Genomic DNA, 15,585 nt, shown 5'->3' with positions numbered 1-15,585 from the left:
GCATCTTCCTCTGCAGGAGGCTAGAAACATTATGTGAATTAGTAAAGAGCCTAAAATTCTTCACAGGGAAGTAAGCTACACAAATGCTGAGACCAAACACCCACACCAGTCAGGCATGAGCAGAGAGTCACCAGACTAAGATACTGCAGGAACACTAAGAACTAGGCAGACCCCTGTCTTCCTAGATACAATAATCCAGCCCTGAAGAACACGTCTGCTCTGATTCCCTGAATTTACATCAGTCATCCATGTTAAACACATGTTAAACATGTTTAACACATGTTAAAGTGTTTTAACAGTTGAGTTTAGTAAGAGGTGTGATACTACATATACATATGTGTGTGTGTATATATACAGTCTATTAAAAGATTAAATTCCAAATTATTACCTAAACGTCTTCATTGCTTCCCAAGATCTTAAGTTTGAGTTGCTACAGTTGACCCCTAGCTTGTCCACTTGATATGCAAAACCAGAGAAATGACCTACATTTGGGCATTTTTCCTGATGCTCTAAAATAAGAGTCCAGTTCCCAAACAATTTGAAAATATCAAGAAAAGCAGAAAAAGATTTGGGTAAAACTCAGCCCGAGTACTTTTAGAGGTAGGGCCTCCACAGTCTGCAAATGACTACCATGTCTTCATCTGCCACCCGGACAAGCACCATGAGACCCCTGAGGAGCAGAGAGCACAAGACCCTCATGAGACAGTATAGAACATACACTCGTTTCCGGCCACAGCTCTGGGCACAGAGCTCCTGAAACCTCCATAATTTCCTAGGTAATAGGAGTGTCTGTGGTTGTAATGAGCAGACTCTGAATGGGCTCCTGAGTGGGCACTGGTCACCAGAAAGACCAAGTCATGATTAGAAGCTTGGAATTTTCAGCCCCACTTTCCATTCTCTTGCAAAAGTAAAAAGAACCAGACAGATGTCTATGAAGACTTTCAGTTCAGACTCTACGAGTGAGTCACAGCCACTCTGAGGAAGTCTCTGAAGCTGTTTCCCATGTCCCAAATCAACAAGTGTCGAGTATTCCAAACACCTTCAACAGAATATGATCTCTCTACTTACTTGACAAAGTAAATAGTATTTACTGCATACCAGGTACCCCAAATGAGCACTGAAGACAGAGCTGTAAACCAGAAAGGAAAGGGCCTGACCCACAGGACACTTACATCTGGCAAATTATACATATTTTGTTGCAAAAGTTTATTAAAACATGCAAATTGTGAAGCAATGTAGAGTTAATATGAGTGATACGCCTGTAAATGAAAGAAAATTTTAACTGAAAGTCTGAGCCCACCAGACCCTGCAAACTAGGACTCTAGTGCAAGGCATTAAGTAAGGAATTTTCCATACAGCTCAAAGCAACACATGATTAACCTTGACAACACACAGTCCAAATGGGCAGATTTAGATGGACCATGTTTCACAGTACTTGGTAACGTGCAGTTCCATCCCTAGCTGTTGTCGGTCAGTCTCTCAGTCACTCAGTCATGTGACCCTGTGGACTACAGCAGGAATGGAAAGCTTTTCTAGGCTCTCATTATCATTCAGCATCATCTCTTCTTACCTAATCACATTTAAAAAAAAAGCGCCAGAAGACAGGTACCTTATTGTTCTCGTGGTCACCGCTCACAGCTATGGGGTACATGACGTACTTCCCTCCCTGGTCCTCATTTGGGGCACATTCCGCCAGACCATCTGGGTCGTGCTCTGCTCCAAAGTTGTGCCCCAACTCGTGAGTCGTAACAAGGTCAGCTTCCTGAAGGATCACGCAGGGAAAACGTTACTTCCTAACACCTAACCATCACCTGCCGTGGCGAGTTGGGCTCTGCTCTTAAATGGGACCTGATCAGTCAGATTCAGGTCAACAACAGGGCAATAGATGGACTAGGATTTCTTCTATCAGTTAGAGAAATTAAATGGAATATTTAAGATTGTATTGAATACTGTTAAATAGTATTATATCAATGAATTTAAACCAATGTAAGAAAATATAAATTAAAAGACAGACTGGAACACTGAATGAGGAACCAAACACCGGCCATTCCAAAACTGCCTGGCACTGATAAACCAAAGAGCTAATAACCAATCACCCATGTCCCCTGCCCCCCGCCCCTCATCTCAGTCACACTCCCGTTAGATCTAAGTGTGGTGGGAAGGTTAAAACTAGACAACTAAAGAACAGCATAACAATACTGCTTATCCCAGTGACTGAATTCTTGTCCAATGACAATCTTAATGACCCAGAGGATTTTGTTCAGAATCCAGTTAAAGAGTTGTACTGAACCTATCAGATCACCAGAGGATTTCTATCTGAATAGAAAGGTAAATTTAGTCAGTAAAGCTAAAACTTTTCCCATATTTAACTGCATAAAATAACAATTTACTGATTTCTTTTTTTTTCTCCTGAGATGGGGGATGCGGGAATCACTCCATGGACATGAAAATAATCTGTACATATTTTACAAGACACTGTATATTTTTTAAAAACAAACAGTCCCAATTCTGAAACCAATATGTTGAAGGTTTCCAAGTGTTAATATTAAAATGGTAGTAAAGAAAATTTTGCATTTTTAGCAAAAAAGTATTCAAATCCCAAAGGTGCAATATGGGGAAGTAATTCCAAACTATGCTTTGGAAAAATTCATTAGTGGATTCTCTAATCCACTTAAAAAAAAAAAAAAACAGACTAACACTTTAAAAAACATATAAATAATTTATTTTTCTTGTTCCATGTGTCTTAAACAATAGAAAAACTCTGGGAGACATGTCATGAAATTAAACCACTGATGACACTATAATGCCAAAAAGGCAAAGGAGCACCATAAAAAACAATTTCGGAAATTAAAGTTTCCAAAAACTACTTATCATATTTTTCTTCTTTCATCCCATTTCACTTTTTTTTTCTTAATTCACCAAAGTCCATAATTTATATTAGGGTTTGCTCTTTGTGTTGTACTTTCTATGGGTTTTGGCAAACACATAATGTCTTTTTCTTTTTTAAACAAATTTTTTTTTATGTGGACTATTTTTAAAGTCTTTATTGAACTTTTTTTACAGTATTACTTGTTTCATGTTTTGGTTTTTTGGCCATGGGGCACGTGGGATCTTAGCTTCCTGACAAGGGATCGAACCTGCACCCCCTGCTTTGGAAGGCAGACTCTTACACTGGACTGTCAGAGAAGTCCACACATAATGTCTTATATCCATCACTAAAGTATACAGAATAGTTTCAACACCCAAAAGAAAATCCTCTGTAACTCTGCCTACTCATCCCTCCCTCCCTCCACTCTTGGCAACCACTCATCACTGTATTGCCCCCATGGGTTTGCCTTTTACAGAATGTCATATAGATGTAATCAAACAGATTGGCTTCTTCTACTTAATAATATACATTTATGGTTCCTCCATGTGTTTATAACTTGATAGCTCTTTTTTAAAGTGCTTAATAGTATTCCATTATCTGGATGTACCAGTTTGTTTATCCATTCACCTACAGAAAGACATGTTGGTTGCTTCCAAGTCTTGGCAGTCACTAATAAAGCTGTTATAAACATCCACATGCAGGTTTCTGTGAGGACTCCTTTGACTAAATACTGAGGGTGCTGGGTCCAATGTAACACCAGAGTATGTTTACTTTTTCTGAGACACTGCCACAGTCTTCCTAAGCGATTGATTTATTAATAATACCATTTTGCACTCCCACCAGCTATGTATGACAATTCATGTTGTTCCACATCCTTACTAACATTTGGTATTATCAGTACTTTGGATGTTAGCCATTTCTATTTGTTTTATAACGGGCTCTCCTTGTTGTTTTGATTTGCAATTGCCTAATAACATAACAGTGTTGAGCATCTTTTCACTATGTTTATTTGCCATCTGTATATCTTCTTTGGTGAGGTGTTTATTAAGATCTTTAGCCTATTTTAAAATTGGGTTGTTCATTTTTTTATTTTTGAGTTTTCAGTATATTCCTTCTATGTTCTGGACAGCAGTACTTTATCGGGAGCTGCAGATGAAGGGCTCCAGAAAGGATGTCTTTAGGAAAAACAATAATCCCACCTGGTCTCAAAAGAAGTTTGACAGCTGACAATATTTTCTTCTTTATACTTTTCATATTTGTCACTAAAAACATACATCTGTTTAGGCACAGACAAAAAACAGTATGCATTACTTTTTAAAAAGATATCTACATAAATATGTAACTGCTGAGGTCCCACTACAATAAACTCAAAATCTACTCTTTTAAAAGTTAAAGAACATACCTTTGTAAGGATGGTTTTACCATAATTTTTTGTGCTGGTCAAACCACTATTCAAATATATATTTTTCTTTCCAATTGGACTGTAATAAGCTACAGGGAAAAAGAAACAAATGGCTTGTTCAATAATTATAATTATTATGACACAATTATATTATAATCCAATCACCTTGCTATTCCCAAATATTTCATACAACAAACGAAAAACTTACCCTTTGGACAAACACCTCCATGACTGTTCGCTCTGGGAGAACCAACATAAGCTAAGCCAAGAGTTCCCATATCAAAATCTTGGTACGTGAAAAGATGTGCTAAGCAGACTTTAGATGCTTCTTCAGCAATATCAAAACTAAATTGCTTTTAAAAAAACAAAGTGCTCTTAATTAGATTAACAGTTACATCAGACTAAAAGATGTTTCAACTAAATATTCCAGAATACTACCATACTGTACAACTGCATTGTTTTACATTTTTTTTAAACCAAAGTATAGTCAATAGACATAAATTACAGATGTACAATACAGTAATTTACATTTTAAAGGTTATACTCCATTTACAGTTGTTATAAAATAATGGCTATAGTCCTGTGTTGTACAGTATATCCTTGTAGCTTATTTTATAAGTAACGGTTTGCACCTCTTCATCCCCTACCCCTATATTGCCCTTTCCCTCTCCCCACTGCTAACCACTAATTTGTTCTCTATATCTGTATTTCTTTGTCACCACATCCACTAGTTTTCTGTATTTCTGGATTGCATATCTAACTGGTATCACACAGTAGCCTTCTCTAAATTATTTACTTATCATAAGACCCTCCAAGTCCATCCCTGTTGTTGCAGATGGCAAAATTTCATTCTTTTTCTTGGCTAAGTAGTGCACAGATACAGCACTCTATGGATCTCAAACTGATAACAGCCTCAATTCCGCTCAAGCTTTTGAAAACCTGACTTCACCTCAGTCTTGTGGGACTCTAACCAGAGAATCCAGATGAGCCACACTGTGCATGGACTAAGCCGAGAAACCATCAGATAAACAAAGTGCTGTTTTAAGCTGCTAAATTTGCAGTAATTTGTTACAGCAGCCATGGGAAACTAACAAATTAACAACACAGTAGAAGATAAATGCTATCAATTCATAGAAGGCCATTTTACGACAAAGCAAAGGTATCAACAGAGTGTGTGTTAGTCACTCAGTCGTGTCTGACTCTTTGCAACCCCATGGACTGTAGCCCGCCAGGTTTCTCTGTCCATGAAATTCTCCAGGCAAGAATACTGGAATGGGTTGACATTTCCTTCTGCAGGGAAGTCTTCCCAACCCAGAGATCGAACCTGTGTCTCCTGCATTGCAGGCGGATGCTCTACCATCTGAGCTACTAGGGAAGCCCAAAGACAGAGACCCGGGGACAAAAACGATAAATTGTATCGTGTCAAGACAAGAATCCATATGGCATATGGTATTTATGTTATCCTTAGTGAACAGAATAAAAACACACAAGTTTAAAATTTCCTAGAGTACTTTCAGATCTCCACGTTACACCTCTACCATCTAATACATTTTCATACCATTTGGTAATTACTGACCTCAGACATCTACTAATAAGCTTCAAAGAAACCTGAACTAAAAAAATCATTATTAGAAATTTATTCAGAATAAGGTGTGCTGGGAGCCATTATGGGAGATCCCACCCATGACGAGATCATGAAGAAAATACCTGAAAGGCAAGGCCGTTCAGGATACAAGGGACCCTCCAGGTTGGCCTCGGCCTCTACCCCACCCTGTATCCTCCTCCCTTTTCTGCTGTTGGTCTTGTTTGCCCTGCTGCAGATTCTTGTGTTGCCTGCCGAGAGTTCTCCTGCTCCTCTTTCACTGAATAAAGACCAACTTAAAACCCTAATTAATAAATCTCCCAGACGCTGATACCCTATGAAGGGGCCAGGGATGAAGGAAATGCTTCAATTCAAACCCTTTTGCTGGCATTCTGGCTTGTTTGATAAATGTGTGCTCTCATTGCAAAAAATGCTCATGATTGTTCTAAACATCCTAAGCACAGTACGCTAACAAAAGAAACTATTAAGCATAGGTCCCTCCGCGGGATGAGAAAAGCCCCACAAATATAATAGCCACAAATGTGCCTAATAGAAAATAGTTGAGATAGAGATTAGCTGGTGACTTCTTGCAGGTAATTAACTTTTAGACTAAGAGCCTGTTTTGTGCCATATCTGCTGTTTTTGCAATCCTGTGCATTTCTGTTCTGTAAAAATGTAATCCTATCTAGTTCCCATGGAGATGACATCTAATAGAAAGAAAACAGATTAACCACAAAAAAGACAGGGTCGGCTACTGAAGTTGCTTAAAGTCACACCAGGTGCAAGCCATAAACTGTCAACAGGCCTGAAAGCCAAAAGATATTATACATAAAGATTAACCATAAAAAAGGCCCTAATAGGCACAGAGCCCTTTGGGGGGTGAGGACGTTCTCTAAAACAAAAAATATTGTTTTAAAAGTAGTTATTGGATCAACATTTGATTGATGTTAATGTGCTGAGGTTGTGCAGTGGAAACTACTGTTAATATAGTTGGAGATCTAGAAAAATAAGAGTTTAGCCCTAGTGTAAAAACAATAAGATAATTGTTCATTTTAACCAAGAGTGCTAAAACAGAGGCTGCCTCACGGGTGCCGCAGAGTCTTTGTGTGTTAAACTTTTTAGATAAATTTAGCTGAGAACTTCTGCAAAAAGACTGACTTTTGTGTTAACAGGATTGTATTTCTATTATGTTGCAACCTGCTGTATCATGAGACTGCCACTTTTCTGTTTTCTGCTAAGCTCAAGGCCAGAAGATAATGTACAAAAAATCTATGGGAAAAGACTCTCATAAACAAAAAAATATACAGAGAACAACTGGTTTCGTGAAGGACAAGCTGATGTAATGTTAAACTAAGTCTGTATGCTTATCTCCCCCTTAGAAATGTACCAACTTAGGGTATGAAGGCTACAGTGAAAAATAAAACATTGCCAGACTCTGCTGCACATCCCGATCTGGTCTCTCTCTGTTTCTCTCTCTCACTCGCCTACGCCGTTCATCCTGAGGGTACCCCTGGATCCTGCTGGGGCAAGGACCCTGACAAAGGTGGGTATCCATTTATTTCCTAAAGCCCCATTACTTCGTTGGATTCGCAGAGATTTTACCATTAAGAGGCATTGTTTTCTAGCAATTTTCACTTTCAGTTCTGTCCACCTTGCTGTCTGCCCAGCAACAGGGGAAGAGGTCATCCTGGATCAGCTAGGGGGTGCTGACCCTGGTGCTCACCACCTCTAAGACACCCCCTCATTAATAGACATGACCCACATTTTTAGAAATCATAGAATAGTGTTAAACAGTATCACACTCAGGGTTCCATGACCTACTTCTAGTAACATCTTCACATCCCAAGCATCTTTTTCTTCATTTGGGTAACTTTTTGCCATATTGAAGTGCCTTTCACCAGGTTTCACCACTTGTGGAGACTTGAGAATGCGAATCTATACTTAAAGAGATAAAATACTTAGAACACTTCAGAAAAGTTCGCAAGACTAAAATAATACTGCATTGTTTCAACTAAGTCAAAAAAGACCATTGACCATTCTTTAAAAAAAAAAAAGTTTTACAGTCAAAATTCCATAAAATTCTTCAGTTCTAATATCCAATGATTAAAAACAAACTTAGAACCAAAATGGTATGAAAAATATGTCAAAGAATGATTTATAAGTGTACTCATTTTTATTTCTTCTTTAGTTGGAAAAAATAAAAATCTAGGTTCCATGAGCCTAAAATCATTTATTCCAGTGATTCAGAGATGAGAATAAGATGTACAGCTCTGCACACCACAGACATATGAGTAAAAAAAAAAAACAATTCCTTATACATATAGCACAAATTCATATTAATCCTACTTTAAAAAAAAAAGGATGATGGTTTCTCTCCAAAGGCTAATGCAAAAAGGAAGAAAGTCATGCTCAGCTCACTATTTCTGGCATCTCTTTCAGATCTGCCTGCCTACAGAAGGGGATACTGCAGTCTGCTCCCCCACCATGTGGTAAACTCACTGGGGTGGGCTTTGAAGCTCTGGTGTTGGGTGATCAAGATCCATTCTGGGATGAACTAGGTGGGAGCCCACTCTGAGTGCACATTTAAGCCACATTCTCCAACCCACCTACCATCATTAAAGAAGCTGGTATTTTAATCTCCTACCACATCTAGCTTTTTTCAAACTGGTTCCAAATTCCTAAAGCAAAAAGCAGCTTTATTCACTGGTCTGCTAGAATTCAAATATACTGCAGCTATTTTAAACAAGTGAGACACCTTTATTGTACCATAATGGGGTAATCATCAACATATTCATGAAATGAAAAAGCAAGGTGCAAGAGTACAACATACCACACACAGACAAACACATGCTATACATGCATAAAATATCTCTGGGGAGATATGGATGAAACTAGCAACATGGATGTCTCTGGGGAAAGGAACTGGTTTGACAACGGGTAGCTGAGGAGACTTACTTTTCACTGGCTTTTGTACCATGTGTATATATTACCTATTCAAATAAAAACTTTAAAAAGGAAATGCAAAAGAGTAAAAGAAAACGGAAAAGGGAAAAATAATTCTTAGTTTTATACAAGTACTATAAAAGTGGAACATTTATTAGAAGTATGATACATGATTTCAAAAGCTTTCTTCTTTTTATTCTCTAAATTCTACACTACAGAACCTGTAATATGGCTACTTTAGTACAAACAACCTGAAAAAAGAGATAATTTCCTTAATTTACATGTCAAAATGGCTGTCCAAAGTAATAGACAATTTCAGAATATTTGTTACTAACAAGTCTTATCAATTTGGAATAATTTTTACTATGTGATATAATTGGGATGACATTAATACATCAATGCTGGACATCATTAACAGATAGGAACTCAGAAGATTCTTAGGAAAAGAGATCTAATGGTTCTATATGTAAAAATGCCTTGAAAATGTACACACAGAATTTTTGAGTGAATTTTCTAAGGTTTCAACAATGTGTTAGAATTCTAACTAAAGACATTAATTAAGCATAAGCAAAAGTAAAGCAACACAGAAGATAAAAAGGCCATGAATTCAGAAAAAAAGAAAGATCTTAGTAGCATAAGAAGGTTTCCTGCCTAAAACAAGCCTAAGAACAGAATATTTCATAATCTATAAATAGTATCAAAACACTTAAGTTTATCAGATAAATCACTGTCATATCAGAATATTACTTCATGATTAAAGTAGAAGGTAAGTTTTTGGGCTGTTAATACAAGTGACAAGTATTTATACCACACAACTTAGTTGAACATTATAACACCCATCCATTGATAAATACCTGTTCTATCTGTATTCCATAACCTTTAAAACCTGCATTGTCCCATGAAGTGTTTCTATAGATGTCATCAACTCTGTCAATTAGCTCTATCTGTGTGTATAAAGAGAGAGTAAGAGAAAGACATTATGTATATTTCACCATTCTTTGCAATCTAATATAAGTTCTTCAGAGATTTTTTTTAAAAAAATCAATTTAAATACCACTGTAAAAGTTTCACCAAATAAAAAAACTGACATTAGGATGTTACTCTTAACATCGACAGTTCTATCAAAGAAATTATTCCTAGCCTCAAACTTAAAATGCTACCAGAATAAAGCAGTTGTACAATTAACCCCCAATTTCAGGTAATCAACTGCATAGAGAATGGAAATATCAAATAATGGGTTTTTTAAAAACCGCCACTCAACTATGGAAATCAAAGTTAACAGTCAATTTACCTAAAATAGCCCAAAGAAGTACTCTGTTCACTCATGCCACACACTTCAAAAAAAAAAAAACCTTCAGAAAGTAGTAAGGAGCAGTGACACATACCACCACCATTATCCCAGACCCTTCCTAGGCAAAGTTCAGCACCCAAGGACAAGGTAGAAACAGGAATGAGGTCTCACCTTGTCTCCTCTCTCCTGTCCTCTCACGGGGGTGGGGGGAGTGGTAGAGTACAGAAATTACTGAGGGAGGAGGGACAGTATTATAGCCAAGTATGTATGATTCAAACTACAGTAGGAACAAGATACTCATTTCCTATCTTTTCCTTAAGAGAAGATTTCACGGTTCAAACTGGGTAAACGAGGTTTGTTCTGGCAACTGCAAAGTATGTTACAGGTCTAAGAAATTGTTCTTTGCTTACGGTAACTCTAAGACCAAGAAATGCAATTTCTGGGAATTCCACATGGTCCAGTGGTTAGGAATCTGCCTGACAATGCAAGGGACATAGGTTCAGTCCCTGGTCTTGGAAGATCCCATATGCCACACAGTAACTAAGCTTGTGTGCCACAATTATTGAAGCCCACATGCTCTAGAGCCTGCAAGTCGTAACTAGATGAAGTCCACACTCAGAAACAAAGACCTAGAGCAGCCAAAAAAAAAAAAAAAGAAATGCAATTTCTAAGACAAGACCTTACATTTTATTCATATTCCTGGTGTAATGAACAAAGAAGTAAATTAAGAGCCCCTAATACAAAACCCACACTAAGAAAAGAAGCCTCTCAAGAAAGACTACCTGGGCTTCCCTGGTAGCTTGGTGGTAAAGAATCTGCCTGCCAATGCAGGAGACACAGGTTCAATCTCTGATCCAGGAAGATTGCACATGCTATGGAGCAACTAAGCCCTACACCTGAGCACCCAACTGTTGAATCTATGCTCCCCAACAAGAGAAGCCACAGCAACGTGAAGCCCGAGCATCCGACAGGAGAGTAACCCCCGCTCACTGCAACTAGAGAAAAGCCAGCACAGCCAATAAACAAACTAATTTTTAAAAAGAGTTTCTTACTTAGGAACAAGAACTACAGTGACTTCACACACTACTCCTACTACCCTCGTAATAAAATTACTTGACATGGAGGGCAAGGGACAGAAGGGCACAAAAAACGCACAGTATGGGACCAGCAAGGCGAGGAGAAAGACAGCGTTGCTGCGCTGGACTCTGCAGCACTACAGAATGAATAGCCACATTCTCTTTTACTCCCTCAATGTCATTTCACTCACTGCCAAGTGACCACGAGGAACGAGGTCAGACTGACAAAAAATGTCAATGAAATATGATTCCCTTGACTTTTAAAATTACAATAGTAAATGCTTAAAAACCCAGCATCAGTGGTTCTGTAATCTTGCCTTCAAGTCTTCGCCCTACAGTTATGACACTGAAGTTCCATTTATTTCACCCAGTTACGGTCTAATGATTAGATATTTTACATGATACAAACCAAGTGACCAATTCCTCTGATATATACATATAAGCAAAAATAATACACATAAGTTCATACAAATACTTTTTTCCCCTACTCTGGAGTATACATCCATATGTCCCAGCAACAGGACCACTGTCATTACAACAGTGATGTTTTCACAGAGTTCAGTTCTATAAAGAGAGAAGGTCTATGTTATGAACTTTCCCTAAACATAACACGCATAAAACTTCTGATGTGCGGAAAATCCTAGTTGAAAGGTAAAATAGGTTTTAAAAAATTTGAAAATAGCATCTAACAACTAATAATAATCAAACTACATTATTGTTTAAATAATGTAAGAACCTTAGGTGACAGACCTCAAATATTCTAGGAAATCACAAAGCACCTGAAATAGATCTCATTTCATTACATTTCAAATTACAGCAGTCTTCTCTTAAATGGCACTTGCCCACCTACAGGAACGTTTCTGCTGATTATATCCTCCAATGTCAAATACTCACCAAGTAGTTGGTAGTTGTACTCTCTTCCCCTCTGCCCATGTATTTGTAAAAGCGATGATCTGCCACCACCAATAATTTACACGTGTTCTTCAAGGGATTAGGGTCAGCTCGTCTCTTCACCCGATGAACAAGCTCTAATATGAATTTGGATGCACTATTAAATCAAAATTCACCAAAACAAGGAGTTTTTTTATAGCAAAGTTTTAAATCTAGCATATTTTTGAAACAAATATTATTTGAGCTCAGTATCCTTAACAATATCTGAACAAGAAAAATTTGGAGAAAGAAAAGTGAAAAGTAAGAATGAGATTTTCAAATTGTAGAATTCAAGGGACTTCCCTGGCATTCCAGTGGTTAAGAGTCTGCACTGCCAATGCAAGGGACACGGGATGGATCCCTGCCTTGTGATCCCGAATGCCTTGTGGAGCCACCAAAAAAAAGTAATAATAAAAAAGTTTAAAAAAATTGTAGAATTCAAAAACAAGGAAAAGTGTAAAAGTACTTCACAGAATAAAATAACCACCTATCTATTGCTCAACTATGGAAGTGTCATTTTCTTCTAGAGGTCTACAAATTAACTAAAGTAAAAGTAAAAATATCCAGATAATCCAACATTAAAAAATTAGTGAGGGGACTTCCCTGGCAGTGCAGTGGTTAAGACTCCGAGCTTCCAATGTAGGAGGTGCAGGTTTGATCCCCAGGCAGAGAATTAGGATCCCTCATGCCACTTGGCATGGCCAGAAAAAATTTAAAAATAAAACTTGATCTTTAAATAAAACAATAAATGGGTAGACGATCTTTAAAGCACTCTAAATTCATCTATCCCAGGGCTGCTAATCTTCTTTTAAACAAAATAAAATCTTGCTACCAACTGATTTCTTATAAACGTATCTGAAGATTGTTTTTTTACTGTACTATTCTGTCATTTCTAAATACCTGCTAATGAAAATGTTTTTCCTCAGATTATTCAGTTTGCCCTTTCCCAATCTTTTTTCTAGTGTTTTCAATTACAGGCAAAAAAAATGTAACTTAAGAAATTTTCGAACAATCCTGTTTCCTGTCTATAGCCATATCAGCCTGAACATACCTGATCTCTCCTGAACAACTATTTTCAAGCCAAAATTAATACTACAGTTACTTGATAATCATGTTTTTTTTTTTCTTTTTAAATCAACTAACAACCATCCCTATTGAAGACAGCTGTTATGCTTGCTTTTTATTTGAAATGTATGTTTTTTGTCTTACCATCAGGCGGCTTGCTGTCTAACAGCCCTTTTGGAAGCAACTCTTCATTATCCGCCTTTATATAACCACACACTTTTGGAGACTGCAAACGTGAAACATTCTTGATATCTTCAGATTTATAAACTAACATTCTTTTGTCTTTAGTATCATTAATTAGTCTCCAAAGTGGCTAAAATAGAAAACAAATATAACTGAGATGGAAAATATAAAAATTCCTAAGTATTAAACTCTTATAACATCCTTTGCCTATTGTTAGATATCAGTAACATTCATTTCCAGGTTAAGTAAACTGACTAGTCAAGACCAAATTCTTCTCTGTAAGGACACTGGTCTCATCTGAATTAGATAGCTCATACAAAAAAAGATGCTGTGTCTGTGTATCTGTGCATCTATATATCTCCATATCCATCATGGAAATGAAAATCAAAACCTGAAGGACACCATATCCCCTAGGACAGCTGTAATCAAAACGACATATAACAAGTATTGGCAAGCAGGTGGAGAAACCCTCATCTACTGCTGGTGAGAATGGAATATGAAATATAAAATGCAGTAAATGAAAATGCTGAGGATGTAAACTGTGGTCACCATGGAAAACAGTGAAGCAGCTTCATAAAAAGTTAAAAAAGGAGTTATCATATGAGCCAACAATTCCATTCCTAGTATATTACATACCCAAGAGCAATGAAAATATATGCTCACATAAAAACTTGTTCAAAAATGTTCATAGCAGGATTAGTCATAATAGCCGAACAGTAGACACAATGCAAATGTCCAACTGATGAATCAATAAACAAAATGTGGTATATCCAAATAATGGAATATTATTTGGCAATAAAAAGAAATGGTGTACTTGACACATGCTATAACATGAATGAACACTGAAAACATTCTAAATGAAAGTAGCCAGACACCAAAAGATCACATGTTGTGTGATTCCATTTATATGAGCTGACCAAGCAAATCTTAAAGAAACAAAAAGACAAATATAAACAGACAGAGAACAGATTAGTGATTTCCTAGAGCTGGCAGAGTTGGGGGTGGGAAGCAGATAGTGGACTTCTAAGTAAGTAATAAACAACTTGACCAATTTAAAAATGACTAATCTCATGTTAAATCCTTCAACAAACCTGATGAGTTTAAAGTGACCATTTCACAGGAAAATGTTAATTATGATCATTTTTGTATTTGGTGAAACAGAGAGGAATGAATGAAAACAGAATTCCTAACTGTCCCAAAGGGAATTATTTGGAAAAGTGAGGAATCTGAGAAAATTTAACTTGGATCTTAGGGCTTCCCTGGTGGCTCAGTGATAAAAAATCCTCCTGCAATTCAGGAGACCACCTGTGATGCAGGAGACATGGGTTCAAGCCCTGGGTCAGAAGATCCCCTGAAGAAGGAAACGGCAACCCACTCCAGCATTCCTGCCTGAGAAATCTCATGGAAAGAGGAGCCTGGCAGGCTACAGTCCATGGGGTCACAAGAGTCAGACACAACTAAGTGACTAACCACCATCACCAACTTGGATCCTAAATGCACACATTTTTGGGCTAAGAAAAGATGATCTTAAGGAAATAAGCAAACATGTGCACTGTGACAGAAACAATGCTGCGCACTCCCCCCACTGTTTAGCTTATTGAGCACAGGAGGTTAGCTTTTCCAGCCTCTTCTGTAGGCAGATCAGAGACAAGAATTCCGGAACGTGGGCAGAAGTGACACAGGCCACTTCTAAGCCTGGCCCATAAAATTCCCCCGTGGGATTCTCCAGCTGTTTCCCTCTGTGGCAACCTCCGAGAACATGTGTCCAAGTTCCAGAGTATTCTCTTTTTCCAGAGACGCAGAAAACACTTCAACCCACAAATTGGGAGCAAACGGTTTGTTTTCTGAACCGGTATCTGACATGCAGTGATGTGTCTCATACAAACGTGGCTCCTCTGGACTTGGTTTTGACTACTAGGGTTTCTTTTCTTTTTTTCGATTACAAGGGTTTCAGTGAAAGAGTGGTCAGAGCCTATAGCTTCATCTTTTAACTTCTCAGACTATGAACTGTCACCTTTTATTGACCACATACTTCCACAGCATCTAGGAAAGAGATTTCCTTTTCATCTTTGAGAAGCTTTACCTTTCGGGGATTATTAAGAGAAAGAATAAAGACAAGAGGAGTGGAAGAAAGTTTCCTATTCTATTATCCATCCCACATATGCCTTTCTCTCAATTGTTGTACTTAAAAATACAGAGTGTGTCCTATGACAGTATCTTAGATATGTTTTTTTAAAGTCTTTC

General features: G+C 37.6%; 1 protein-coding gene across 4 annotated transcripts in view; it reads right to left on the bottom strand.

The window, feature by feature from the left end:
* ADAM17 (ADAM metallopeptidase domain 17) overlaps positions 1–15,585 on the bottom strand; it is a 42,114-nt gene that overhangs the window by 11,452 nt on the left and 15,077 nt on the right. The window contains exons 5-11 of one of the 4 annotated variants that reach the window (XM_020912038.2): positions 13,303–13,471; positions 12,058–12,191; positions 9,651–9,740; positions 7,675–7,788; positions 4,480–4,624; positions 4,272–4,360; positions 1,610–1,762 (exon numbers count right to left, since the gene is read on the bottom strand). In XM_020912038.2, the coding sequence (XP_020767697.2) occupies positions 1,610–1,762; positions 4,272–4,360; positions 4,480–4,624; positions 7,675–7,788; positions 9,651–9,740; positions 12,058–12,191; positions 13,303–13,471 (894 nt within the window). Of the gene's footprint in view, positions 1–1,609; positions 1,763–4,271; positions 4,361–4,479; positions 4,625–7,674; positions 7,794–9,650; positions 9,741–12,057; positions 12,212–13,302; positions 13,472–15,585 lie in introns of those variants that run through there. The other 3 variants (XM_070451866.1, XM_070451869.1, XM_070451871.1) reach the window with 3 other exon arrangements.

The sequence above is a fragment of the Odocoileus virginianus genome, chromosome 2 (assembly GCF_023699985.2).
Source record: "Odocoileus virginianus isolate 20LAN1187 ecotype Illinois chromosome 2, Ovbor_1.2, whole genome shotgun sequence".
In the NCBI taxonomy this organism is placed as follows: domain Eukaryota; kingdom Metazoa; phylum Chordata; class Mammalia; order Artiodactyla; family Cervidae; genus Odocoileus; species Odocoileus virginianus.
The sequence above is the reverse complement of the archived record's forward strand: the minus strand, read 5'-3'. Positions and strand labels throughout refer to the sequence as shown.